This window comes from Hyaena hyaena, unplaced genomic scaffold (assembly GCF_003009895.1).
Source record: "Hyaena hyaena isolate Hyena2069 unplaced genomic scaffold, ASM300989v1 scaffold_141, whole genome shotgun sequence".
NCBI classification, from domain to species: Eukaryota; Metazoa; Chordata; class Mammalia; order Carnivora; family Hyaenidae; genus Hyaena; species Hyaena hyaena.
The window spans coordinates 2,553,339-2,580,707 of NW_024080773.1; the positions used below are offsets into that span (position 1 = coordinate 2,553,339).

Genomic DNA, 27,369 nt, shown 5'->3' on the forward strand with positions numbered 1-27,369 from the left:
AAATCTGCCATATGATTTAGCAAATTTAGTTTTACGTGTCTACATAGACTTTTATGTGACTGTTTATTGCAGTATTTTTCATAATAGCTAAAAACTGTAAACAGTTCAATTGTCCACCAGCTGATAAAAAGCACAAGGTGGTATGTCGATATGATGGAATACTACTCAGTAATAAAAAAGAATGAATTACTGGGGTGCCTGGGTAGCTCAGTTGGTTAAGCGTCCGACATCGACTCAGGTCATGATCTTGGAGGTCCGTGAGGTCGAGCCCTGCATCAAGTTCTATACTTACAGCTCAGAGCCTGGAGCCTGCTTCCAATTCTGTGTTTCCCTCTCTGTGCCCCTCCTCAGCTCACACTCTGTCTCTCTCTGTCTCTCTCTTAAATAAGAACGATTTACTGACAGATGCAGCAAAATGAATGGCTTCCAAAACATTATGCTAACTGAAAGAACCCAGTTGCATAAAACTGTTTATTGAATGATTATTTTTATTTGAAATTGGTAGAAAAGAAAACTTTACAGGTGAAAGTCTGTCAGTCACCACCTGGATCTGGACATGGGAGCAGAGACTGACTGCAGATGGGTAGAAGGAAATTTTTTAGTGTGATAGAAGTGTTCCTACACTGGATTGTGAAAATTGCACACAAAACTGTTCATGTACTAAAATACATATAACTCAACAATTAAAAATAGGTAGATTTTATGGTAGTTACTTCAATAAAAAAATTAAAACAATATGGGTATAAAAGGAAAAAGGGAAGAATGAAACAATCTTTTGGTAAAAGTGGAAATAATTTCTAGTGAATTTACTATTTCAGGAAAATGGAATCTTTCCTTGGAAATTTTGGGGCGCCTGGGTGGCTCAGCCAGTTAAGCTTCCGACTTCGGCTCAGGTCATGATCTCATGGTTCATGGGTTCAAGACCCATGTTGGGCTCTGTGCTGACAGCTCAGAGCCTGAAGCCTGTTTCAGATTCTGTATCTCCCTCTCTCTCTAACCCTCCCCTGCTCATGCTCTCTCTCTCTCAGAAATAAATAAAACATTAAAATTTTTTTTTTAGTTTTGACAGACTCCAAAATGCTTATGACGTGTAATTACTTAAAATGTGTTTTTAAATTATTAGTTCACTTCCCTGCCTTGATAAAGTATACTGTAAAGTAATCAAATAGTAAAAACAAAAAATTAGGCTCTTGCAGTTCTATGAGATGATCTGGATTACTATAAACAGGACAACCTGTTTTAGTTTGCTTTAAATAGTTTTTTAGAGCACTTTTTGGTTCACAGGAAAATTGAGCGGAAGGTAGAAGGACTTCCCAATACTCCCCTGCAGCTGTCCCCGCTGTCACAATATCCTACCAGAGTTATTTTTTAAAAACAATTTTGAGTAATAGTTTCTATATTTTGTAGTTCATCTATTTAAATTGTGCGGTTCTGTGGGTTTTAGTATATTCGGAGTTGTGCAGCCATCACCATTGTCTAATTTTAGATCACGTTCATTACCTGAGAAAGAAATCATATGCTCATTAGCAGTCACTCCCCGTTTACCCAAACCCTCGAGCAGTAGGCAGCCTCTAATCTACTTTCTTTCTCTATGGATTTGAGTTTTCTGAACATTTCATATAAATGGAATTGTATAATATGTGGTTCTTTATGACTGGCTGCTTTGACTTAGCATAACGTTTTCAGGTTCATCTGTGTTGTAGATGTTTCAGTGTTTTGTTCTTTCTTTAATGGCTGAATAGTATTCCATTGTATGAATATACGGTTTTGTGTTCATTTCTAGTTGATGATATCTGGGTCATATCCACATTTTTGCTCTCGGTGCATAATGTTTCCATGATCATTTGTATACAGACTTTTGTGTGGTCATGTTTTCCTTTTGCTCGGGTATATGCCCAGGAATGGAATTTCTAGGGAGTCGTGAAGTTTGACTATCAGGATTGTTAAAGAACATTGAAGCGGTAGCTATGTGGGCAATCCCTCACAGGCACTAGTTTCTGGATGTGACCTGTAGATGAAGCGTTCCGAGTTAAGGTTGCCCTGTTTATAGTAACCCAGATGACCTGCTGGGAGGTTTTACTTATTTTGTTTTTATCTTAAAGTGAAATTCCAATTTTTTGCTTATTTTCTTATAATTTGTTTATTTCACCCCCAGATGAAATACAGACGGAAAAATGCAACTAACTGATGAATCACTATGTTAGGTGGTAGCCGACTCTATACTTAGAAGCTAATGAAGGTAATTTTCATGCATGGTCATGGAATCTGATGCAGTAATGCAGAGGCAGTGTGATGCTGTAGGCAGGTGCTTGGATTTATTGTGAGTCTTGATTCTGCTTTATCAATGCTGCAGATTCCTCAGTTCTGAAAGGGGGCTGCGTCTGCTGACTGACAGAGTGGTTGTGATAATGAAATGAGATCATGTCTTTAAAGCATTTCGTATAATATGACGTTTCCATCACCAAGAGGAAGGAAGTCTTACCTCCTTTTGGATGGTTTCCGCTTTATTTGTGAATTGAAGATGCATTCAACAATAAATTAAAACACCTGCTATGATACATGTCAGGCAGTGTTTTAGGACCTGGAACCAATGATGAGTAAGACACTCATTGCACTTGTGACTCTTACAATCTAGAAAAAATAGAAATGTGTATTAAAGCCAAAGGTAATGGTGTAACTGTCCATGTGAAATTGTGAAACAGTATAAACAGTCAAAGGGAGGAAAGTTTGACCTTGTATGACAACTGATCATGTTGGCCACTGCCTCCTTTTCTATCTGAGGAAGGAGAGACATAGTAATTGTAAAGAAACTGGCAGTGCTTTTCAGGGACCAGTTATCTCTATACTAAAAGATTGATCAGAGTTTTAAAAAGTATTTACATAGCTGAATCAAGATTAAATTGTCTTGCCAACATTACCTTGATTCCAAAACCAGGCAGAGACCTCACTAAAAAGGAGAACTATAGACCAATTTGCCTGATAAACATGGAAGCAAAAATTCTCAGCAAGATACTAGCCAACCAGATCCAACAATACAGTAAAAGAATTATTCTCCACTATCAAGTGAGATTTATACCTGGGATACAGGGCTGGTTCAATATCTGCAAACAATCGGTGTGTTATACATTAATAAAAGAAAGAATAAGAACAACATGATCCTCTCAATAGATACAGAAAGCACTTGAAAAATACAGCATCCTTTCTTGATAAAAACCCTCAAGAAAGTAGGGATAGAAGGATCATACCTCAACATCATAAAAGCCATATACAAAAGATCCAGCACTAATGTCATCCTCAATGGGGAAAAACTGAGAGCTTTCCCCCTAAGGTCAAGAACACCACAGGGATGTCCACTCTCACCACTGTCATTCAACATAGTATTGGAAGTCCTAGCCTCAGTAATCAGACAACAACAACAACAACAACAACAAAAATAAAAGGCATCCAGATCGGCAAGGAAGAAGTCAGACTTTCACTCTTTGTAGATGACATGGTACTCTATATGGACAACCCAAAAGATTCCACCAAAAACTGCTAGAACTGATTCATGAATTCAGCCAAGTTGTAGGATATAAAATCAATGCACAGAAATCAGTTGCATTTTTATACACCAATAATGGAGCAACAGAAAGAAATCAAGGAATCGATCCCATTTAGGATTGCACCAGAAACATAAAATACCTAGGAATAAACCTAACCAAAGAGGTGAAAAATCTATACATTGAAGACTACAGAAAGCTTACGAAAGAAATTGAAGAAGACAGAAAAACATTCCATGCTCATGGGTTGGAAGGAAAAATATTGTTAAAATGTCAGTATTACTCAAAGCAGTCTACATATTCAATGCAATCCCTATCAAAATAACACCAGCATTCTTCACAAAGCTAGAACAAACAATTTGAAAATTTGTATGGAACCAGAAAAGACCCCAAATAGCCAAAGTAATCCTGAAAGAGAAAATAAAAGCTGGAGGCATCACAATTCCAGACTTCAAACTCTACAAAGCTGTAATTGTTAAGACAGTATGGTACTGGCACAAAAACAGACACATAGGTCAGTGGAACAGAATAGAGAACCCAGAAATGGACCCACAAACACATGGCCAGCTAATCTTTGACATAGCAGAAAGAATGTCCGATGTAATAAAGACCATCTCTACACCAAATGGTGTTGGGAAAACTGGACAGTGACCTGCAGAAATATGAAACTGGATTACTTTCTTACACAGTACACAAAAATAAACTCAAAATGGATGAAAGACCTAAAAGTAAGCCAGGAAGCCATCAACATTATAGAGGAGAAAACAGGGAAAACCTCTTTGACCTTAGCCACAGCAATTTCTTACCACATCTCTGGAGGCAAGGGAAACAAAAGCAAAAATGAACTACTGAGACCTCATCAAGATAAAAAGCTTCTGCACAGCAAAGGAAACAATCAGCAAAACTAAAAGGCAGTCAACAGAATGGGAGAAAATCCTTGCAAATGAAATATCAGATAAAGGGTTAGTATCCAAAATCTATAGAGAACTTAGCAAACTCAGCATCCCAAAAAAACAAAGAATCCAGTGAGGAAATGGGCAAAAGACATGAAGAGACCCTTTTCCAAAGAAGACTGCCAGATGGCTATCACATGAAAAAATGCTCAACATCACTCATCATCAGGGAAATACAAATCCTAAAACACAATGAGATACCACCTCACACCTGTCAGAATGGCTAAAATGAACAACGCAGGCAACAACAGATGTTGGCAAGGATGCGGACAATGAGGAACCCTTTTGCACTGTTGGTGAGAATGCAATTCTGGAGTGGTGCAGCCACTCCAGAAAATGGTATGGGGGTTCCTCAAAAAATTAAAACTGCCCTACGACCCAGCAGTTGCGCTTAGTGTATATGCAAAGGATACAGCAGTGCTGTTTCAAAGGGCCACATGCACCCCAGTGTTTATAGCAGCACTATCAACAATAGCCAGTGTCTGGGAAGAGCCTAAATGTCCATCGACAGATGAATGGATAAAGGAGATGGGGCGTGTGTGTGTGTGTGTGTGTGTGTACACAATGGAGTATTACTCAGCAACCAAAATGAATGAAATCCTGCCATTTGCAACTACACGGATGGAACTAGAGTGTATTATGGTAAGTGAAATTAGTCAGAGAAAGACAAATATCATATGACTTCACTCATATGTGGAATTTAAAATACAAAAGAGATGAACATAAGGGAAGGAAAGCAAAAATAATATAAAAACAGGGAAGGGGACAAAACATAAGAGACTTAAATATAGAGAACCAACGGAGGATTGTTGGAAGGTTTGTGGGTGGGGGTGATGGGCTAAGTGGGCAAGGGGCATTAAGGAGGACACTTGCTGAGATGAACACTGGGTATTATATGTAGGGGGTGAATCACTGGATTCTGCTTCGAAATCATTATTGCACTATATGCTAACTGACTTGGATGTAAAGTTTTTTTTAATGAGTAAAAATTTAAAAACACCTAAAAAATGAAATCTTCTGAGAGGGAAGAACATATATTTAGAGACTTCTTTCTGTCCAAAAAACCAAGTTGATAAGATTTCAGAGCAGTGCTAAATTTAAGAGTACTTCTAAAGAACACCAACAAAGAGGAAAGAGAAGAACAGTGTTTTTAAAAAATAATAGATTTTGTGTCTTAGAGCAGTTTTAAGTTCACAACAGAGTTTGGGGTGGAAATTCTACAGTTCCCACCTACCATCCCCTCTACATTCCCAGTCTCCCTCAACATTAATATCACACACACTATGGTAGAGTAAGATTTCAATAGATTTTTCTGATCTCTTCTGTCAGAACATTAACCTTTTTTCTTTGTGACTCTTAAAGTCTTCTTTGTATTTGGATTTAGAGTCTGTTTATGAGCAGTATTTTGTCATTCCTGTTGTCTGAGGGAGATGTCTTTACTTCATGATAGAGTACCCAGGCTGTTTGCTGTCTGCTACAATATACTACTGTATACACAGGTTGTTCCTCTTTATCTTCATGTTAAATCAGAGATGGGCTTCAGTGTTTCCAAGTACTTCTTCAGCATAACTTTAGGAGCATGGTTTTACTTCACAGAAAAACCAGAGACTGCAAATAATGTTAATTGACGAGTATAACTTCTGTTCAAGCTCAGAGTCCTTCACTCTCATTAGGATCTTGATTTTTATTTTCCTTCTTGAACCATCACCACAGTGATGGGATTCAAGTTGAAACCAGTACATTTACTAATTAAGCAAATGTAAGCAGCTTTTGCCGTTTAAACAGCTGTGATTAGAAAAGCAGACGGGGGGGGCACCTGGGTGCCTCATTCAATTAAGAGTCCTATATTATCTGAGCTCATGATATCAGGGTTGGTGATTTCAAGCCCCACGTTTGGCTCTGTGCTGACAGCTGGAGCCTGCTTCAGATTCTGTGTCTCCCTCTCTCTCTGCCCCTTCCCCGCTCATGCTCTGTCTCAAAAATAAATAAACATTTAAAGATTTCAAAAAATAAAGATTGGATTTACTGAAGAGATGAGACTATATGGATTTTATACTACTCTACCCATGCCCCATTATCTCCATTGATATGTTTTTATCTTTTTACATTGGGGTAATTCAGTAGGTCACTTTTTTTTAAGGTTTATATTCTGGACTAATTGCTTAGCCTCATGAGAGCTTTCATTTCATCATGGATACTCTCAGACGCTGAAAGTGACTGCTGTAAATATTTGTTACTGTCATTAAACTCATTAATTATGTCTGCCTTTTCACTGATACTCAAATCTTGAGATTTTCAGATTTTGCTGTTGAACAAGGATATGACTTTTTAACATTGTAATTCCATATTTTAACATAAGATGGCAGCATTGAAATACATGTTGCAACAAGTGATTTTATTTTTTTATTTACTTTTTATATGGTTTTTAAAGTTTATTCATTTATTATTTCTGAGAGAGAGAGAGCACGCACAAGTAGGGGAGGGGTAGACACACACACACACACACAAAATCCAAGGCAGACTTTCAGGCTCTGAGCTGTCAGCACAGAGTCGAACTCGGGGCTTGAACTCACCAACCACAAGATCATGACCTGAGCTGAAGTCAGACGCTTAACTGACTGAGCCACCAGGTGCCCCAATAGGTGATTTTAAATAGCTGTTTGGGTCAATGAGCCCGTGGGAATTGGGGAGGGGGGTTGTTTTTGAACGTTCTTAGAATGTGTGCAGATTCTAAGTCCTCAGGACTTGTGTGCTTGTCTTTTGCTCCCTGTGTGCAGTCAGGGTTCCGTGCAGTCCAGGTGGGCGTACCTGGAGACTCTGGTGGTGCTGCCTGTCAAAAGAAACTGGCTAAGTAAGATTAAAATAGGACTAGTCTGGCTGTGTTCTGAGTTCAGATGCACATGTCTGCCTGGCTTCTGGAAAAACTTTTGGACTCTTCACAGACTGTAGGTGTGTCATGTCTGGAACTTTATTTCGGTGTCCACTCCTCAGTGCCTGGAATGAGCGTGGGGTGCAGTTGGTGTTGAGTACCCATCCCAGGAGTACCCGCAGGCCTCTCTCCCTCGGTCCCATCCGTACTCCCTCTTTCCGGCCGGCTGCCACCCCCCGCCCCCTAGGCGTCCCAGCCCCAAACTGCCTCGTCCTGGACTCTGCCTCCCTCACCTTCTATATCTACTCACCATGGTGCATCCTCTATTTGTTTTTTTGTGGGTTTTTTTTTGTTTTGCTTCCAGTTTTATATCTGTTCCTTCCACGTCTCTTTACCCCATGGCTCCCTCCTCAGTTCAGGCCAGTATCTTTCTCTTAGGTTTTAGCAACTCCTTTAGGTCCCCCCCTGGCCTCGGTGTCTGCACGCCCCACTCCCATATATTACACAGGCGGTAGAGGGTGTATGTCTAGGTTACTGTCTCAGGGAGCTTGTGTCCTAGTTTGGAGGATATCTGTATAACAGCACCAAAACAGGTTTTTGTTTTTTAAAAAAAAGTGCTATAATGGAGAATGAATTTGAACCGTGGGGTTTGGTAAAGGCTATATGGGATGAGTCTGAAGACTTCTTTCAGTGACCTCAGCATAGCCGCCATTAATGCTTGTTTTAATTTATTTAAAAACAGTTTTGTTGACATATCATGATGTAAAGTGAGTGGCACACATTTAAAGTGCACAGTTTGGTGAGTTTATACAGACATACATCCCCATGAAGCCATCAGCACAAGCAAGATAATGAAATATCCATCCTGTGCAAAGATTTCTTTGTGACTGTTCCCACCAGCCCCATCCCCAAGCCAACCACTGATCTGTTTTCTGTCACTCTAGATTAACTTATTCTTTCTAGGCTTTTAGATAACAGTACCATCTGCTGTGTACATTGTTTGGTTTGTCTTCTTTCAGCATAATGGTCAGGAGATTTCACCCACGTTCTTGTGGGTGTCCGTAGTCACTCCTTTTTAAAGCTGAATAGTGTCCCCTCATACACACCAGGTCGTGGATCCATTCTCCCTGCGGTAGATAGTAGGTTCTGATTCTAGAATATTCCATGTGAAGCTGCTGTGCACTTTGGTTGTCTTGCTGCGGATGTGTGCCGTCCTTCCTCTTGGGTGACACCGAGTCCTAGGATAGCCAAGTCACCTGTCGGTAAACATTTCCCTTCTTATGAAACTGCCAAACTCTTCCCGTCCGCGAAGAAGAGCTGAGTTCTGGCTACACTAAGTGTGGTGGGTTTTTGTGATTTGAGGAGCTCTGAGGGCATGTAGTATTAGTTTCCCTAAACACTATTGGCGTTTTCCATCCTGCGTGCTCATTTACCAGCCGTATGTGTCCTCTGCTAAAGTGTCTTCACATCTGCTGCTGGTTTGTAATCAGGTTGTTTCTCCTCTTTCATTGTTGTAAGAGTTCTTTGTAGATGTTCTGGGTACAGGTCCTTTCTCGCATTTATGTCCTACAGATAGATTCTCTTAGTCTGGGGTTTTGCCTTTTCGTTTTTGTAAAAATGTCCTTTCTGTGCTGATTCTGCCCCACTGTGGAGCCACTTGCTCCGAGCACATGTTTGGTACCCTGTATGTTTTGAGGTTCTCCTAGTCTGCATTATGGGACACAGACTACTCTTGGCCCCAGGTTACCTTGGGGAATGGTTTCTCCTGTTCCTTTCCAGTGTTCTTCCCTGGATTTGGATCGTTTTCTCACAAGTGTGTGCGCATCGGTGCCAGCTGAAACCCTGAGGTGTGGGTCCCTGCCAATTTCTCTTCCCTGGGACTCTGCCCTGTGAATTCCAGCCAGTGTGGCCTCCCTACGCTCTTAGTCCTGTCTCATCCACTTCCTGGGCCCCCCTTCCCCGGGCTGCTGCCTGCAAGCGCTAGGCGGTGGGCTGGGAGAGCTGCTTACCTGTCCTCGCCCCCCCTCTGCCTTGTGCTGAGCGCCTCAGAACTCCCGCCTCCTGTAGGCTTTGTGGCTTCGTGAATGTCAGGCACTCAGGTAAATCTGATCCCTGTTGCTCCATCTTGGCTGAAAGCAGTTATTTCTGTTGTGGTTTTGCCTGAGAATAAAAACTTTATGCTCAAGTCCTTTTAGTTCTGCATTTGTGCTAAGCTGTCAAACTGATGCTTCCCCAGGTGTCACATTGGAGCTGATGTTTCAATCAGATGTAGAAGAAGACTTAAGCAATACTTTTTTTTCCTGGTAATTTTCTTCCCAGAGCACCTGCTGTCTCTGGCACTTCACATTTATTCATGTACCTAAGTGTGTATGGGAATTGTCTGAGTTGTCTAAAGCTCGATCTGTATTCCTGGATCATGTTTAAAAACATACTTTGCATGGGGCACCTGGGTGGCTCAGTCGGTTGAGCATATGCCTTCGGCTCAGGTCGTGATCTCGTGGCCCATGGGTTCGAGACCCATGTCAGGCTCTGTTCTGACAGCTCAGAGCCTGGAGCCTGCTTCGGATTCTGTCTCCCTCTTTGCCTCTCCCATGCTCACGCTCTGTCTCTCTCTCAAAAATAAAACAAACATTTAGAAGAAAAAGAAAACACATTTTGTATAACATTGGTTGAGTGTGAAACGTAAGAGTATAAGTAAAAGGGGGCTGTTGATTTGAGAACTACATTCTTATCTAGCTAGGTAGCATTAGATAATCCACTTGTCTTTCTTATTTTTAAAATGAGAGTGCTTGACCACATCTCAACCCTAAACATTAGAATTCCGACTGTGTGTTTCTCTCTATATAAATACAGAATATTAATTTGTTTTCTTAAGATTTGTATCAATAGTTTACATTTTCTATGTTCTTTTTTCCTTTTTAAAGAAAAAAATGTGCCTTTTTAAAAGTGGTTTTGTTACGTTTTGGAAAATGTGACATTCTAAAATGCATTTGTTAAAAATATGCATTTTTATCACAAGAAGAGAACAGTTAATGGTACTCTATTTCACGTCTTTGTTTTCTTGTTGTTTGGAAGACTATTCTCCTAAGAGTTCTAAAGAACAGTCATTACAAGTCAGGGATAGATGTTAATTTGACAAATGTGACCAATAGAAATCTGTGTTGGGGGGGCACCTGGGTAGCTCAGCCTGTTAAGCGCCTGATTCTTGATTTGGGCTCAGGTCATGATCTCACTGTCGCGAGTTCGATCTCTGCGCTGACATTGTGGACCCTGCTTGGTGTTCTCTGTCTCCCTCTCTCTCTGCCCCTCCCCCACTCATGTGCTCGCTGTCTTTCTCTCAAAATAAAATAAATATTAAAAAGAAGTCTGTGTTGGTTAATGGATCAGAATACAGAAAATATAGAATGATTCAAGAAAAATAGGTAAGTTCAAAGCAAATTCTAAAATGTCTGAATTATTAATTTGTTTTTAAGTATGTAGATGTTAAATGTTAATTTAATTAGTCTGCTCAGACATTTGAACTACAGGCCTCATTAGGGGGAGATTATTAGGCTTCCCCAGAGCCCACATAGTGCAGGAGGTACAAACAAGTGTGGGCCGGATAGGACGCGCTATTCCTCAGGATGTCATATGGTGACACACACACAGCACAGGGAGTCTCTGCTCCCAAACCTCTACTCCCAGTTCTGTGGGTCCATGTGTTTCTCTGGGATGAAGTCCCAGTCTTTGAGTGACGTTCTCAGCGGTTGTGTGTCCCCGAAAGTTTATGGCTACAGATGCATTAGGTATCGAGTCCTTGAGGCCCCTCCTCTAACAAGCATTTGTGTCTTTCCACCAAAAGACTGCATTCTTTTGTTGCAGATAAAAACTTCATACCTCTGTCAGGGTACCCTGAACCTCCCAGCCTTGTTTCTGGGATGGTCTTGACAGAGAAGGCCACACAGGATCATAGAGAGAGCGGGAGGTAGCATCTTTAGATTGCCTTCAGCAGTCTAATGAAAAAATTATGTGCAGTGGTCTTAAATTAGGAATTGAGTAAACTGAGAAATGGTTTTTTTCCCCCACATTCTTTCCCCTTTTATCCTCCCGCACATTATGTTCTCTTTCTCCTCATGTTCTGACCACTCCACACCAACACCCACACACACTCCCCTACTCCCTCACTCAGACACACACCTCCTACCCACTTTCTGTTGCCAATATTTTGGGCTTAATCGTATACCAGCTTTGCTTCGAAGAAGCTTGGGAATGAAACCCACAAAAGTTCTTAGGCCACCTTGGGACTCTGGTGTATTCAAGGAGAAGCTGGGGATTTTGTTCTTCCAATAGCAGTCGGGCCTAACTGGACTAAATCAGTTCTAGCGGACGGCCCAGAGTACTTCTGAGATTTATTTTCTCTTAGGAGACAGAGCAAAGAGCGGTGTGTTCTTCAAATAGAACCAGCTTACTTCAGAGAAGTTACTGATTTACTTTAAAGAACCTGGCACACACCTTTAACGGCTTCTGATAAAAATAGGACCATAAATAAATACTCTTATGTATTTACTTTGTCATCTTTAGAGGTAGAAAAACAAACAAAAAACTCCTTGTGTGTATGTGCACACAACCCCCCGCAGTTCTTTAGTCTCCACTAATTGAAGGTATCCAAGTCCCCACTTTTAGTGTGTGGGTGTAATTTAGGATAGAAATACAATATGTTTTCCATTTAGCCTTAATGCTACTTAACTTTGTCAAAGAAAACTGAAATGTGAGTTAAGTCTTAAAAGGGGGGCAAACACATATACACAGGAGCAGCTGTTTACAGGGGAATTATATTCGCTCTTTAGAGGGAGAATGTACTCCTTTTGGTCACCTATATTCTCATTGTAGTAGTTTGTTCCTTTGTTTTTTAAATTAATGAACTTTATTTTTTAGAGCAGCATTAGGTTCATAGCAAAACTGGGCAGAAAGTACAGAGTTCCCATAAATTCCTTCCCCTGCCCCAGCACACACCCTAACACACCACAGCAGTACCTTCGCTATAACTGATTACCCTACACTGACACATCATCGTCACCACAGTCTGGGGTTTGTATTAGGGCTCACTCTTGGTATTCTACACTCTCTGGGTGTGGACAGCTGTACACCGACCCCTATCCACCATTGTAACACCCTGCACAGTCGTTGTACTGCCTTCACAACTCTGTGCTCTGCCAATCCATCCATCCCTTCCCCTAACCCCTGGCACTACTGAGCTTTGTACTGTCCTTATAGTTTTGCCTTTTCCAGAATGTCATTATTTGGAATCCTACAATTTGCCTTTTCAAAACAGTTTCTTTTGGGGCACCTGAGTGGTTCAGTCGGTTAAGCATCCAGCTTTGGCTCAGGTCATGATCTCATGGTTCATGGATTCAAGCCCCACGTCGGGCTCTGTGCTGACGGCTAGCTCAGAGCTTGGAGGCTGCTTCAGATTCTGTATCTCCATCTCTCTCTGACCCTCCCCTGCTCATGCTGTCTCTCTTTCTCTCTCCATCTCTCTCTCTCTCTCTCTCAGAAATAAAAATAAATAAAAATTTCTTTTACTTAGTAATACACATTTAAGTTTCCCCTGTGTCTTTTGATGGCTTGATATGGCATTTCTTCTTAGCACTGAGTAATATTTTATTATCGGGATGTTTCACAGGTTAGTTCCCCTTCACCTACTAACAGGCGTTGCTTCCAAGTCTGACAGATGAATAAAGCTGCTATAAACATCCATGTTCAGGTTTTTGTGTGGACATAACTCTGTAGTTCATTTACATAAATTCCAAGGAGCACAGTTGCTGGATTGTATGGTAAAAATACGTTTAGTTTTGTAAGAAAAGCTCCAAACTGACTTGCACAGTGGCTCTATCATTTTGTGTTGCCACCAACAATGAATGAGAGTTTCTGTTGTCAGCATTTGGTATCGTCAGTGTTCTGGATTTTCGTCATTCTGATAGGTGTGTGGTGGTATCTCATTGTTTTAATTTGTGATTCCCTAATGATGTATAATGTTAAGCACCTTTCATATGCTTAGTTGCCATCCACTTATCTTCTTTGCTGAGGTAACAGTCCTTTATCAGATATGTCTTTTTAAATATTTTCTCATAGTCTGTGACTTGTCTTTATTCTCTTGACATTGTCTTTAGTAGAGCAGAAATTCTTAATTTTAATGAAGTTCAGATTATTAATTTTTTACCTTTCGTGGATCATGCCTTTGGTGTTGCCTCAAAGTCCTTGCAATACCAAGGTCGTGAAAGTTTTTCTCCTATGTTATCTTCTAGGAGTTTTATAGTATTGAGTTTTACATTTAGGTCTGTGATCCTTTTGAGTTTTTGTGAAGGGTACAAGGTCTGTGTCTAGGTACATTTTTTTTCTTCATGTCCAGTGTTCTAGTACCATTTGTTGAAAACATTGTCTTTGCTCTATTGTATTATCTTTGCTTTGTGTGATCTTTACTTTGTCAAAGATCAACTGCCTCTATTTGTAGGGGTCTATTTCTGGGCTCTCTTTTCCTTTTTATTGGTCTGTTTTGTCTTTACTTTCGCCAGGACCACACTACGTTGATTACTGTAAAGTTGCAGTAGTTCTTGAAATCAAGTTATGTCAATCCAACAACTTTCTTCTTCTCCTTCAGTATTGTCTTGGCTCATCTGGGTCTTTTCTTCTCCCTGTAAACGTTAGAATCAGTTTGTTGATATCTACAAAATCACTTGCTGGAATTTTTATTAGGATTGTATTGAATCCATAGATCAAAATGGGAAGAACTGACATTTTGACAATATTGAGTCCTCTTTGATTTCTTTCATAAGAGTTTTGTACTTTTTCTCATGTAGATCTCAGACCTATTTTGTTTTTTTTATACCTAAGTATTTCATTTTGGTGGTACTAATATAAACAACAATCTGTTTTTCATTTCAAATTTCCACTTGTTTATTCGTGGATAGACAAGCAGTTGGCTTTTATGTATTAACCTTGTATCCTGCAACCTTGCTATATATACTAATTAGTACCAGGAGGTTTTTTGTTGATTTTTTGGATTTTCTACATAGACAGTCATGTCATCTGTAAACAAAACCAGTTACTCTGAGTTGAGGATTTTATATCATTCCATTTCCTCTCCTTTCGTAGCATATCAGCTGTATTTCTTTGTTTGGTAGTTGCCCTAGAATTTGCAGTTTGCCTATACAACTAACCTAAGTCTACTTTCAAGTAACACTGTTACCACTCATGGGTAGTGCAAGTACCTTATTAACAAATTGTTCCCAATTTTTCTTTCCTGTCCTTTGAGTCATTGCTGTCATTCATTTTACTTACACATAAACATACATGTGTGTCTTCACACACATGTACATGCGTATATAATTAGGGGCATTATTGCTATTATTATTTTGAACAAATTATTATCTATTAGGTCAGTTAAGGATAAAAAATATAGGGGCTCCTTGGTGGCTTAGTCAGTTAAGCATCTGACTTCGGCTCAGGTCATGATCTTGCAGTTTGTGAGTTCAGGCCTTATATTGGGCTCAGTGCTGACATCTCAGAGCCTGGAACTTGCTTCAGATTCTGTGTCTCCCTCTCTGTCTGCTCCTACCCGACTCACACTCTATCTGTCTCTGTCTCTCAAAAAATAAATGTTAAAAAAATGTTGTTAAAGAAAAAAATAAACATTTTTACTTTATCTGCACTTAGTCATCTCCAGTGTTTTTCTTTGTGTAGATGTGAGTTTCTGACCTATAACAATTTTCCTGTCTCTGAAGAACTTGTTTTAACATTTCTCGTGAGCCATGTCCACTGGCAACAAATTCCCTCAATTTTTGTTTGTCTGAGAAACTCTTATTTCTCTGTCACTTCTAAAGGATAATTTTGCATGGTACAAAATTCTAGATTAGTGGGCTTTTTCCCTTAACACATAAATACAAGTCTTGCTTGCTTGACTTGTTTCAAGATTGTTTTCTTTTTCTTTGATATTATGAAGTTTGATTATGGTATGTCCAGGTACAGTGGGGTTTTTTGTTTTGTTTTTTAAATTTATTTCCTTGGTGTTTGAGCTTCCTGGATCTGTGGTTTGGGGAAATTCTCAGTCATTATTGCTTTAAATATTGCATCATCTTCTGTCTTTCTCCTCTGGTATTCCCATTACACATGTTAATTAAGCCTTTAGTGATGTCCCCACAGTTCTTGGATATTCTGTTCTGCTATTTCCAGTCTTTATTCTCTGTGGTATTTGGTTTGGGAAGTTTCTGCTGTCATATGCCCAGGCTTGGCGATTCCTTCCTGAGCCGTGTCCAGGTTACAGACGCATTCCTCACTTCTGTACCATGTTTTTAATGTCTAATACTGTTTTGATTCTTTCTTAGAATTTCCACCTCTCTACATTATCCATCCATTTTTGCATGTTATTCAGCTTTTCCTTTAAAGCCCTTACAAATTTCTGTAATATTTGTTGTTGTTTTTATTTTTTATCATGGCGGAGGGAGCCACACAAGCTGGGAGAGGGGGGGAGAGAGAGAGAGAGGGAGAGAAAGAGAGAATATCTTAGGCTCCATGCTCCTGTGTTGTGGTGCTCGATCCCACGAACTGTGAGATTGTGACCTAAGCTGAAATCAAGAGTCAGATGCACAATGAACTGAGCCACCTAGGCGCCCATAAAGCCCTTACGTATGAATCATAGTGAAAAGTTCCTGCTAATCCCACCTTATCTGCCATATCTGACTCTGTCTCTGATGTTTTTTCAGTCTCCTTAAACTGTATTTTGCCTTTTAGTATGCCTTGTAATTTTTTTGTTTAAATGGACTTAATGTACTGGGTACAAAGAACTGTGATAGATAAGCCCTTAGTCATGTGGTGGTGAGGTGTATAGTTCTGTAGACTTGCAGTGTGGTCTCAGTCTTTTGATGAGTTTGTGGCTCAGGCTGTGAATGGCACCAGTGCTTCTCGCTCTTCGCCCTCCTTCGGTGGCACGGGATGGGTGGAAGTGGCTACAGCTCGGTATTTCCCTGCCCCTGGGTAGGTTAAACTCTGGTGCAACAGTTTCTCCTGAGGGCAGGCCTTGTTAAGAGGAACAGAAAGCTCTGGCATCTTTCAAAATGGTTCCTTTCCCCTCCCACTGCCAGAAACCAGGGATTCACTGTGAGGACCTGGCTCGGTTCTTGAAGGTAAAACTCATTAGGTGTAGGTGCTCCCCAGGGTCCCTTGAAGTTAACAACTCTGACTTGTCCACATTGAGCCCCTAGTCATTCATTAGTAACAGTTGAGGTTTTCCCACTTAACTGACTTTTCAGTTTGTTTTGGTTACTGTTTTTATACCTAGAATTTGAGGGGCACCTGGGTGGTCCAGTTGGTTAAGCATCTGACTTTGGCTTAGGTCATGATCTCACAGTTCATGGGTTTGAGCCCCACATCGGATGCTGTGCTGACAGCTTGGAGCTCAGAGCCTGGAGCCTGCTTCTGATTCAATGTCCCCCTCTCTCTCTGCTCTTCCCCTGCTCACACTCTATCATGCACTCTCTCTCTCAAAATAATATATAAACATTAAAAAATATATACCTGGAGTTTGATATTTTGGCAGTTGATTTTTAAACAATAAAGTAAAAATCAGCTTACATATTGCTTAATCATTATAAGGAAAGTATTCTGACTTTCTTAGCTATAAGTAGATCCCTGATTTGTACTAGAGAGTATAAAATGAAAAATTATTGGCTTCATTCTTTGGAATTTTATACCTTGTAATTATGAGTTAGATGTTTTAATTCTACTTTCTTGGGGAGTCTTGAAGAAGACTGCTTTAATATATTTAGTTTTAACACTGGAACCATTAAGGATTACTAAGATGAATTCAGCTAGGAAAACATAAAATAGTGAAGAAAAACAAGTATGTTGGAAACTGAGGTGATTTATATTATGAGGTATAATTTAACGGAACTACTTTTGAGTTAGTACAAAAAATACTTAACATTCTTTTAGATCTCTTACTTAAGAGTATGTTAAATTATTTTTACCTTAACCCAACCTGGACATTTGGCGAGCTCTAAGTCTTTTTTTTTAATGTTTGTTTATTTTTGAGAGAGAGAACACAAGTCGGAAAGGGGTCACAGAGAGGGAGACACAGAATCCAAAGAAGGCTCCAGGCTCTGAGTTGTCAGCCCAGAGCCCAGCATGGGGCTCAAACTCACAAACTGAGAGATCATGACCTGAGCTGAAGTCAGCTGCTTAACCGACTGAGCCATCTAGGTGCCCTGAATTTTTTTTTAATGCAAAAACAAAGAAAAATATTTTTTAAATTGTATAAAACTTGAAAATGCTTAAAGAGGGGCGCCTGGGTATCTCAGTTGGTTGAGCATCCGACTTCAGCTCAGGTCATGATCTCACAGTTTGTGGCTTCGAGCCCCGCGTTGGGCTCTGTACTGGCAGCTCAGAGCCTGGAGCCTGCTCCTGATTCTATGTCTCCCTCTCTCTCTCTGCTCCTCCTCTTCTCATGATCTGTCTCTCAAAAATAAATATTAAAAGTAATTTTTTTTTAAAAGAAAGTGCTTAAAGAATTTTTAGGCTACTTTAGGGTTTCAGTTTTATATTCATGTTGATAATATATTTTATAAAATATCCTAAGGCATTCTTTTCTATTTTGTTTTTTTTCTATGAGATAAAATTCCTCTAAGCCAGTTTTTTGATACTCTGCTTTCTTGACATTTTTGAAAAGCCATAAGCCAAATCAATTAAGTGTCTTCTTATTGTATGCTCAGTAAAGATCACTTAGATAAGTAAGTTAACCCCAGTTTTTTTGTCTGTTAACAGGGGATGATAATATCCACATCACAGGGTAAACCAGCTGTGATACTTCACTGAGCCACAGTAGGCAGCGTTTCTGCTGTAAGACTCACTAGGAATGTGTGTGTGACCCTGCTGAGCCCCCACCTCTTCAGCTAAGCTCATTCAGTTCTTCCCCAGACAGGAGGGTTTGCTTTCATTTAAGTGCTAATCTGCAAGAGCCAGGATTATGTTTTATTTGGATTTTTTGTTCTTTCATCTCACCACCTTTCTTATTTTTCCTCCCCTTCTAAAGACGGACAAAAACAACAAAAAACACCTAGCATTGGACCTGGCACTTGGCAGGGAATGGTTAACCCTGTCACACCTACTAACACCATAATCAAATGGTCTTTGAAAAGTCTCTAGTTTTGAAATTGTGCTCATTTCTCCTTTATATTTGGTATTGTCTCATAAACTTAAAATATTTTTATTGGTTATTGTAGAAAATACAACCTGCAAATAATTGTAAGTTCCTTATTTCTTACATGTACGTTTGAATTGCTAAGCAAATTAGTGTATTTAGTTTTTAAGACTATTTGGGGGAAGGCTTTATTAGTTTTCACTCTAATCTGTAGTTAACTTGTTTCAGGTTATTATTATTATATTGGCGAATTTAACTAGACCTTTAAAAATATAATTTTTTGTGATGCCAGCGTCTTTAATAAAGACTCATCTGTATGGGAAGATAACAGTCATGGCATTTGTGTAAAAATTTGACTGTTTCTTACTATTTGCCAGGAATACTACAATAAAAGTTTTTTTATTGAAGTATGATTAATATACCATGTTATATTAGTTCCAGGTGTAGAAAGTAATAGTTCAGCAGTTCTGTACCGTCCTCAGTGTTCACCGTAAGTGTAGTCACCATCTATCACCAAGCAACATTCTTACTGTCTTACTGATGGTGTTCTCTATGCTGTACTTTCATCTCTGTGACCCATTTATTTTGTGACTAAAAGTTTGTACCTCTTTATCGATCACACCCATACCCCCCCCACACACACCCCCATCCCTAGCAACAACCAGTTTGTTGTCTCTATTCAGGAATCTGGGGTTTCTTTGTCTTTTTTTTCCTGTTCATTGGTTTCTTAAATTTCACGTATGAGTGAAATCACGTGATATCTGTCTTTCTCTGTCTAATATATTTCACTTAGCATAATACCCTGTAGGTCCATCCACATTGTTGTAAATGGCAAGATCTCTTCCTTTATTATGGCTGAGTAATATTCCATTGTGTGTATATACCACATGTATATAACACCTCTTTATCCATTCATCTGTAGATGGACACTAGGGGTGCTTCTTTGTCTTGGCCATTATAAATAATGGTGCAATACACATAAAACAAATTTTTTTTTTAATTTAGATGTATCAAATGGCAGAAGACATTTATTTTTGTTAATAAAGCTCCCTATGTGAATCTAATATAGAAACTAATTTGATTTCCCATGAAACTCCTACCAAGCATTTTCAAAGCATAATTTGTGTCAACTTTCTTCTAAAAAATAGCTGATATTAACATGTAACTGACAGTAAAGTAAGTCAATAGGGAAAATGAGTTTATTGCTCTTTATGTATAAACCTAAAGAACCTTTAGGTTGAAATTTTAAATGTGGGTTACAACCTAAGTTTAATTTTTTCTGTAGCTTGGATGTAATTACTGGGACTTTGGACTCATGATTTGTACATGGCCTTGTCGGTTTCTTCCCTTTCCCTAGCACATGTATTTTTTTTTTAAGTTTTTTTTTATGTTTATTTATTTTTGAGAGAGAAAGGCTGAGTGGGAGTGGGGCCGAGAGAGAGAGAGGGAAACACAGAATCTGAAGCAGGCTCCAGGCTCAGCTGTCAGCACAGAGCCCAATGCGGGGCTTGAACTCACAGACCAAGAGATATGACCTGAGCCGAAGGTGGATGCTTAACCGATGGAGCCACCTGGGTGCCCTCCTAGCACACATAGTTTTATATGTATGTTTGTTATTTGTCTCATATCTTTCCTTCTGTTTTCTCTGTATTTCTGTATTTTCTCTCTATTTCTCTGTATTGGCTTTTGTGTACTACTGTGTATGTATACTCCATACTGTCATACACAGGAATCACCAGCTGCATGTGCTTATCATTTGGCACTTGAAAATGGTGCCGGTCTGTATGGAGATGTGCTATGAGTGTGAAGTACACACTGCATTTCGACGACTTGATAAAGAATGTAAAATAGTTCACTAATAATTTTGCTGTAATTCGATGAAACTAGAATAGTTTGTATTATATACTGTCTTACATTTGTTGGAGTTCCTCAGTGGGGAGGAGAGGAGAGTTGCTGATGGGTCTTTCTGCAGGACCTCCGCATCCTGATTGGTCCTGTAGATAACAGGAGTGGAGCCTCAGGATGAGAGCCAGTCCTGGCTTTGCAGCAGCTTCCTTGTGCTAGATGACTTGACATGTAAACCAGTGCAGTTGACCCTCAAACAACACAGATTTAAACGGGGCAGGTTCACTTATATGTGCATATTTTTCAATAAGTGCAGTACAGTACTGTGAATGTATTTTCTCTTAGGACTTTCTTAATATTTTCTTTAACTTACTTTACTGTAAGAATATAGGATATAATGCATATAATGTATATTACATATGAAATATGTAATATGCTGTATTACATATGTAATACATACTCTAACATGTAAATTGTTATATGTATTATATACAATCAGTATATTATAAACAGCAATCAACAACAGTTTATAAAACTTATAAACAACTATTATAAACAGTTAATCAACTATGTTATCAAAAAAGCTTCCAGTCAATGTATTAGATACAGTCAATCAGCAGTCTCTTATAAACAGTCACCTGCTTATATTATCATCAAAAAGGCTTCCAGTCACAGCAGGCTAGTAGATAAGTTTTGGGGAGTCAGAAAGTGATACAAAGAATTTTGACTGCACAGAGGTTTGGTGCCCCTAACTTCCACATTGTTAAAGGGTCAACTATATTTTTACATTACTTACTTTCTTTAATATATATTATTATTAAATTCCATTGTATTTGCATTATGACAGTGGTATTAGCTTTGGCTTGCATTTACTCACATGTATAAAGGCACCAGGCAGGTAGCGAATGAATCCGTCCTTGGTCAGACAGTGCGCAGTGGTAGGTGTCCCGGGCAGTGGGCATATGCCCTCTCTGGAGTGACCCTTATTCCTGTTCAGCCGATCCTTGCCCTGTGGGAGCATACGTTCTCAGATATTTCAGGTTTTCAAGAAGAGCCAAAAATCTGTGGATTTTTAAGAATCTGAGATCACCCAATCTTTAAACACTAACAAATAATGCAAAATTTTAAACTAGCTCTGCAGGTGAAACCAAATATAAGTGTGGTCTAAATGACCTGCTGTGTCACTTGGGCCTAAGGGGTTGCTTCTTGGAAATAAATACAGGTTTTAAATACTTCAGATGACCTAATTAAAATATACCAAATAAGAAGGGGGAGTAACCCCCCTCTTACTCCCTCTTCTTAAAGGGCTTATTCCCTTTTAGAGAATATTAATCTCAAAATAGTGGATAACTGTAAAATAGGACGTTACAGTTCTTATGTATTTTTGAGGATGTATTTCTAGTACCATATATACTTTTATTTTTTTGTAGGGATGTATTTCTCCTTATTCTGTTTACTTTTCTGTTGCTCATTTTAATGTGCATTTAGTTTTTCTGAATACTTAGAAGGTGGCTCACGTTAGGTTGCTTCTATAACCTCCTAGAGCTCCCTTCTCCGGTGCTACATGTGTGTGCTGTTCAGAAGTATGGCAGTTGCTTTCTGAGATCTCCCAGCTCTGGTTCGCTGCCCCGACCTTGAACTGAACCTGCACTTTTCTTGGTCTTTGCTGTCCCTGTCCGGCTCTGTCTTGACTCCCTCCCAGCAGCTTATAGTGTGTGTGGCCTCTGTGCTGACCAACATCTTGGAGTGGCCGTTTTGAGAGTTTCCAGGGGCTAGCTTTCTCCAGCCCCGGGAGAGGCCTGTGCTAGTCCTCCCTGCACTCACCAGGCTCGAGCTCTCCCTGCACCCACCCACCAGTTGCGAGCTCCCTGCACCCACCAAGTGTGAGCTCTCTCTGCACTCTACAGGTGTGAGCTCCCTGCACCCACCAGGTCCGAGCTTTCACAGCATGCTTTTCCACACAGACACTGATCATAATATTTAGGTCTGAGGCTGTTGGTGCTTCACCGAGAAAACTTTTCCATATAGCTATTTGTAAATGTTTCCATTTGGTTTGGGATCTGCTCTCTAGTTCCATCTGATTTCATGGGGAATCATGAAGATCCAAAACCTGCTTAAATGCCGCTATCCACTGGGAAACCCAGGTGCAGCAAGTGTGTAATCTGGTGTGGGGCTGGCAGGCTAATTGATTAGACAGCTCAGCATGTTTGAATAGATTTACAGATTTTGTTTAAGAACAAAGTCATGTTTTTTCTGTTAACGTTGGGGAAAAAGTAAGCAGTCATTTGCTGCTGCTTATTAAAAAAAAAAAAAGCCTTTACCAAAAAAAGGGATAGAAGGAGTAGAAAACTTGCAGTAAAAAGAAATGACTTAGCTTATGGTGTGGAAAGCCATTGATGGCTGGCACTGTGCAGACTCCACTCCAGCCACAAACATAGCAGCGCAGCTGGGACAGATTGTGTTTCCAGCCTTTGTGGTTCTCTTCCCAGTGTAGTGCCCAAGGTGGGTCTTATAAAACATTGAAGGATTATGTGAATTACCATTCACTGTTCACACAGGTTTTAACCACAAAATTTACTGAGTATTGCTTGTCCCCATTTCCTAGATACAGATACAGTAGAACCTGAGGTTCATTCAGAAGACCTCCATGGAGTGATCCATGTTTACTAAGGGCAGTGTGCTCCATTTCGTTCATGGAAAGGCATACAGTTTTGAAATCTGTATCTGCTTTGAGTTCTTTAATCTACTAAGAAAGACCCTCTTCTCTCTTTGAACATAAAGAATAGCAAGTGTGCACAGTGTTTTAGTGGATTTGTAATACTACAGCAATCCTGAATTTGGAACTGAACTCTGAGTATAAAACCTTCAGTTCTCAGCCACACAGAGCTTTAGCCGTATTCTTGACGTCTGTGTATAAAGATTTGAAAAGGTGAGAGAGTTGTGTCCTACTTCTCACTAGTGCAGATACTACCTCCCATGACATGAATGCATATACATATTTTTTCTCCATTTGTCTTTTAAGGTCTCAGCCAGTTTCCTCCCCAGTCGTCCTGCAGTTTGGTCACGCAGAGACCCTTCTTCCACTGCTCTCCCTCATGGGCTACTTCAAAGATAAGGAGCCCCTGACAGCTTACAATTACAAGGAACAAATGCATCGCAAGTTCCGAAGTGGCCACATCGTGCCCTATGCCTCAAACCTCATATTTGTGCTTTACCACTGTAAAAACGCTACGACTCCCAAAGAAGAGTTCCGAGTGCAGATGCTGTTGAATGAAAAGGTGTTGCCATTGGCTCACTCCCAGGAGACTGCTTCCCTGTATGAGGATCTGAAGAACCACTACAGGGACCTTCTCCAGAGCTGTCGCACCAGTGACGAGTGTGAATTACCAAAGGTGAACAACACGTCTGATGAGCTATGAGTAACCGAATAAGATTTTCCACCCGTCAGGGGTGATCCCATGCTTGCACAAGCCGGGCAGGCTGCATTCCCAGGAAGCTTTCCCAGTACGTGCGTCTTTCTGTCTCTTCACAGAAAGATGTCGAGTTTCCTTTTGAATCTGGATGGAGATGTGTGAGCACGGCTCCTCACTGGGGCAGCTCTCTCAAGGGGAAAAGTCTGTTGGAAGAAGTAGTTGGCCCTATAGCTGTTTACGGAAATTAGAGTCTTCCTATTTATAGACAAGCTCTCACACTGACATAGAACATGATTTCAGAAGGATCCTGGAAAGTGCTGGAATCACAACGTCTGTGCTGTGTATGATCCATAACTTGACTGAACGAAGCATAGGAACCTCACAGTTGTGTCACCCTTGGCTTTCCCACTGGTGGCACAGCTCTGCTGTCATCTGTCTGCGGCAGAAATCTCGTGGAGCCCCTAGAGCATCACTCCGGAAGAAAGCTAACCTCTCTACTTAAGGATTTGAAATAATACTAAGAAACAGAGTGTGATTTTCAATGGACACCTTCACTGAAGGAAGACAGAGTATAATAAAATAGACATTTTATAAAGTATCTGAACACCTTTTCAGTAATTCCTCTTGACCTATCCTAGTGAGTCTTGCGAGGCCATTCTTTAATTACTCCCTTAGCTGCTCTGCCTTTATAATGGTGAAGGGATGATAGGGACCATTAGCAGCCAGTAAGACAGAAAGAAAGTTTCAGAAATCAAAGTTTTTTAATTGGTTGCTTCACAGGGTTTTTTTCATTCTGTCACTTTGCTTCTTTTTATATTTTGCTACTGTGTGAAATGTATCTTTTAGTTATTTACTGCTTTTCCATTCTCCCCCTTCCCCCAACCCCCAATAAGGACTTCATCCTGGCTGGCTTGGTTTCATGGATCTGAACCCATTTGTCAAAAGATATTTCTGGCTTTGTCAGATGCCATGAAAGTGTTTGCTATAATAATAAACAGAATTCTTGTGACTTTATTATCAGGTCTTTTCTGCTGTGTTGATAATACAGACAGTAATTGATGGTAAAAAGTTGGAATTTCAAGAAGCTTTGACTAAACTATATAAGGCAATTTTCTTCTAATAGAAATTTCCTCAAGTAAATTTCCACTTCTTTAAGAGGAATGAAAATTAATTTTCCTAAAACTCTAGATTAGAAATGTCACAACTATATACTGAAATTATAAAAGAAGATGTATAGACCATCTGTTGATGATTGATCCTCAAATGAATTACGTTTATAAAATAGATAATTAGCTGGTAAATACTGGTGATGCACCAATACACAATACACTGCTGATGGTCCCGGCAAAGGTCTGGTGTTACCTATTTTTTTAAATGGGCAGAGAATAGAGTACTATAACCAGCATTCATATCCATCACCCTGTTTTTAGATCCAAATAAGAACTGTTAAGGTCTTTTTTGTGTTCTGTGCCTCGAAGTAACCAACATATAAATTCAGTATTTATGGGGTGGCTGGGTGGCTCAGTTGGTTAAGCATTCAACTTCAGCTCAGGTCATGATCTCACAGTTCATGGGTTTGAGCCCCGCATCGGGCTCTGTGCTGACAGCTAGCTCAGAGCCTGGAACCTGTTTCAGATTCTGTCTCCCTCTCTCTCTGACCCTCCCCTGCTCACGCTATCTGCCTCTCTCTCCCTCAGAAATAAATAAAAACATTAAAAGAAAATTTTTTTAATTCAGTATTTTCACCATTCCATTGCTGCTTGACTCATGGAACCTTGCAGTATTGTTGTGAGGACTCGCATTTTCTGTGAAAGGACATACTGTACATCTCATTATTGAGTGAGGGATTTACTCTGCTGTGTTTTCTCTTGAAGACTTTTCTCGATCCTGATTATTTGTCACAAATTAATTTTGTCAATTCATCAATACTTGAGTACTTGATATGTGTGCACACTAGACTCAGTCTATAGGCATATAAAATAGAATGGACCTAGTTCTTCCAAGGGAGTTCTCTTACAAGCCCTTAAAACACATTTGCTTGGCGTTTGACACATTGACTAAACAATTTTTGATTCATAAACTTTCTCATGAAAGGTTTATAAGAGTCATTTAATTTTATTGTTTTTTTACTTTTTTAATGTATTTTATTTTGAGAGAGAGAGAGTGAGCAGGGGAGGGGCAGAGAGAGAGAAGGAGACACAGAATCTGAAGCAGGCTCCAGGCTCTGAGCTAGCTGGCAGCACAGAGCCTAATGCGGGGCTCGAACTCACAGACTGAGATCATGACCTGAGCCGAAGTCGGACGCTTAACCAACTGAACCACCCAGGTGCCCCAGAGTCATTTAATTTTATTGTTAAAAAGGACCCAATAGTCATCCTAACAGTCAATATTTCAGGCAGGAGGGTATGTGGTCCAGTTTAGCTAATGCTACAGAGATTGTGTTATTATCCTGGGGCTATTATTCCCATTGAGGATATGCCTAAAACTGAAGAATTTTGTGGTAAAAACCAACGGTCTTCTCCAGGATGGGATATATAAAAAGTTGAACATCAAAAAATGATCTTTGGCTAACAAGTTTGTAATAATAGATGACCATATTATTCGGTTAAGCCAAAATTTACTGACTGCTGGTTCTGACATTTTTGGTCGATTCATAACAGCCTGTGGACATGAGCCATTTTTTCTGTCTAGTCTACGACTTGATGTATGCATACATCGTACTGTTTTTTATAGTCATGTTATCATTTTGAGGCTTCTGCTCTCCAACCCGTAATCATTCACTTGATACTATTTTTGTATATAATCTTTAACACTGAAAGCAAAACTGAACTCGTAAAGAAAAAAGAGCTGTTTTTTTCCCAGGCACAATCAACTTTCGCATCTTCCCTTGGTCGCTTTCCTTTTGTAGCCTACAGAACTGACACATGCCCTCAGATATCTGGGAGTCACACATAACAACCCAACCAGAAGATGTTAAGTGTAAATTTTCAGAATATATTTCTCTAAGGTGGGTATTTCATGTGGTTCATTAATGATCCTTGGAATTCAGACTGTCTTCTGAATGGAAGCTGAAAATAAATATTTGCATTACCATACAATTTGCCTATATCTGGCCATCCTGAACTTGCTTCCCAGATTACTGTGTTCCTTCCAAACCATTCTTTCTTACTCCCTTAGCATTTCCCTCCACTCACCCAGCAGCTCAGGCCACTCCTAAGCACCTTCACATCCTGTTAAGGTTTTTTTTTTTTTTTTTTAATTTTTTAACGTTTATTTTATTTTTGAGACAGAGAGAGACAGAGTATGAGTGGGGTCAGAGAGAGAGGGAGACACAGAATCTGAAACAGGCTCCAGGCTCCGAGCTGTCAGCACAGAGCCCGACGCGGGGCTCGAACCCACGGACTGTGAGATCACGACCTGAGCCAAAGCCGGCCGCTTAACCGACTGAGCCATCCAGGTGCCCCAGTTAAGTTTTTTTATTGTGTGGTGTGTATATGTGTACATGTGTATATATAATAGTATTTTGAGAAATTTCCACAGCAAAAAAAAAAAAAGTCATGTTCTTCCCAATTAAAAGATT

At 39.8% G+C, this 27,369-nt stretch overlaps 1 protein-coding gene across 2 annotated transcripts in view; it reads left to right on the forward strand.

Moving 5' to 3' along the window:
* The window catches only part of MINPP1 (multiple inositol-polyphosphate phosphatase 1), a 45,777-nt gene extending 20,974 nt beyond the window's left edge, over nt 1-24,803 (forward strand). The window contains exon 5 of one of the 2 annotated variants that reach the window (XM_039238542.1): nt 23,399-24,803. In XM_039238542.1, the coding sequence (XP_039094473.1) occupies nt 23,399-23,795 (397 nt within the window). In that variant the 3' untranslated portion in view covers nt 23,796-24,803. The remainder of the gene's footprint in view (nt 1-23,398) is intronic. The other variant, XM_039238543.1, reaches the window with a different exon arrangement.
* Nucleotides 24,804-27,369: the final 2,566 nt, after the last annotated feature.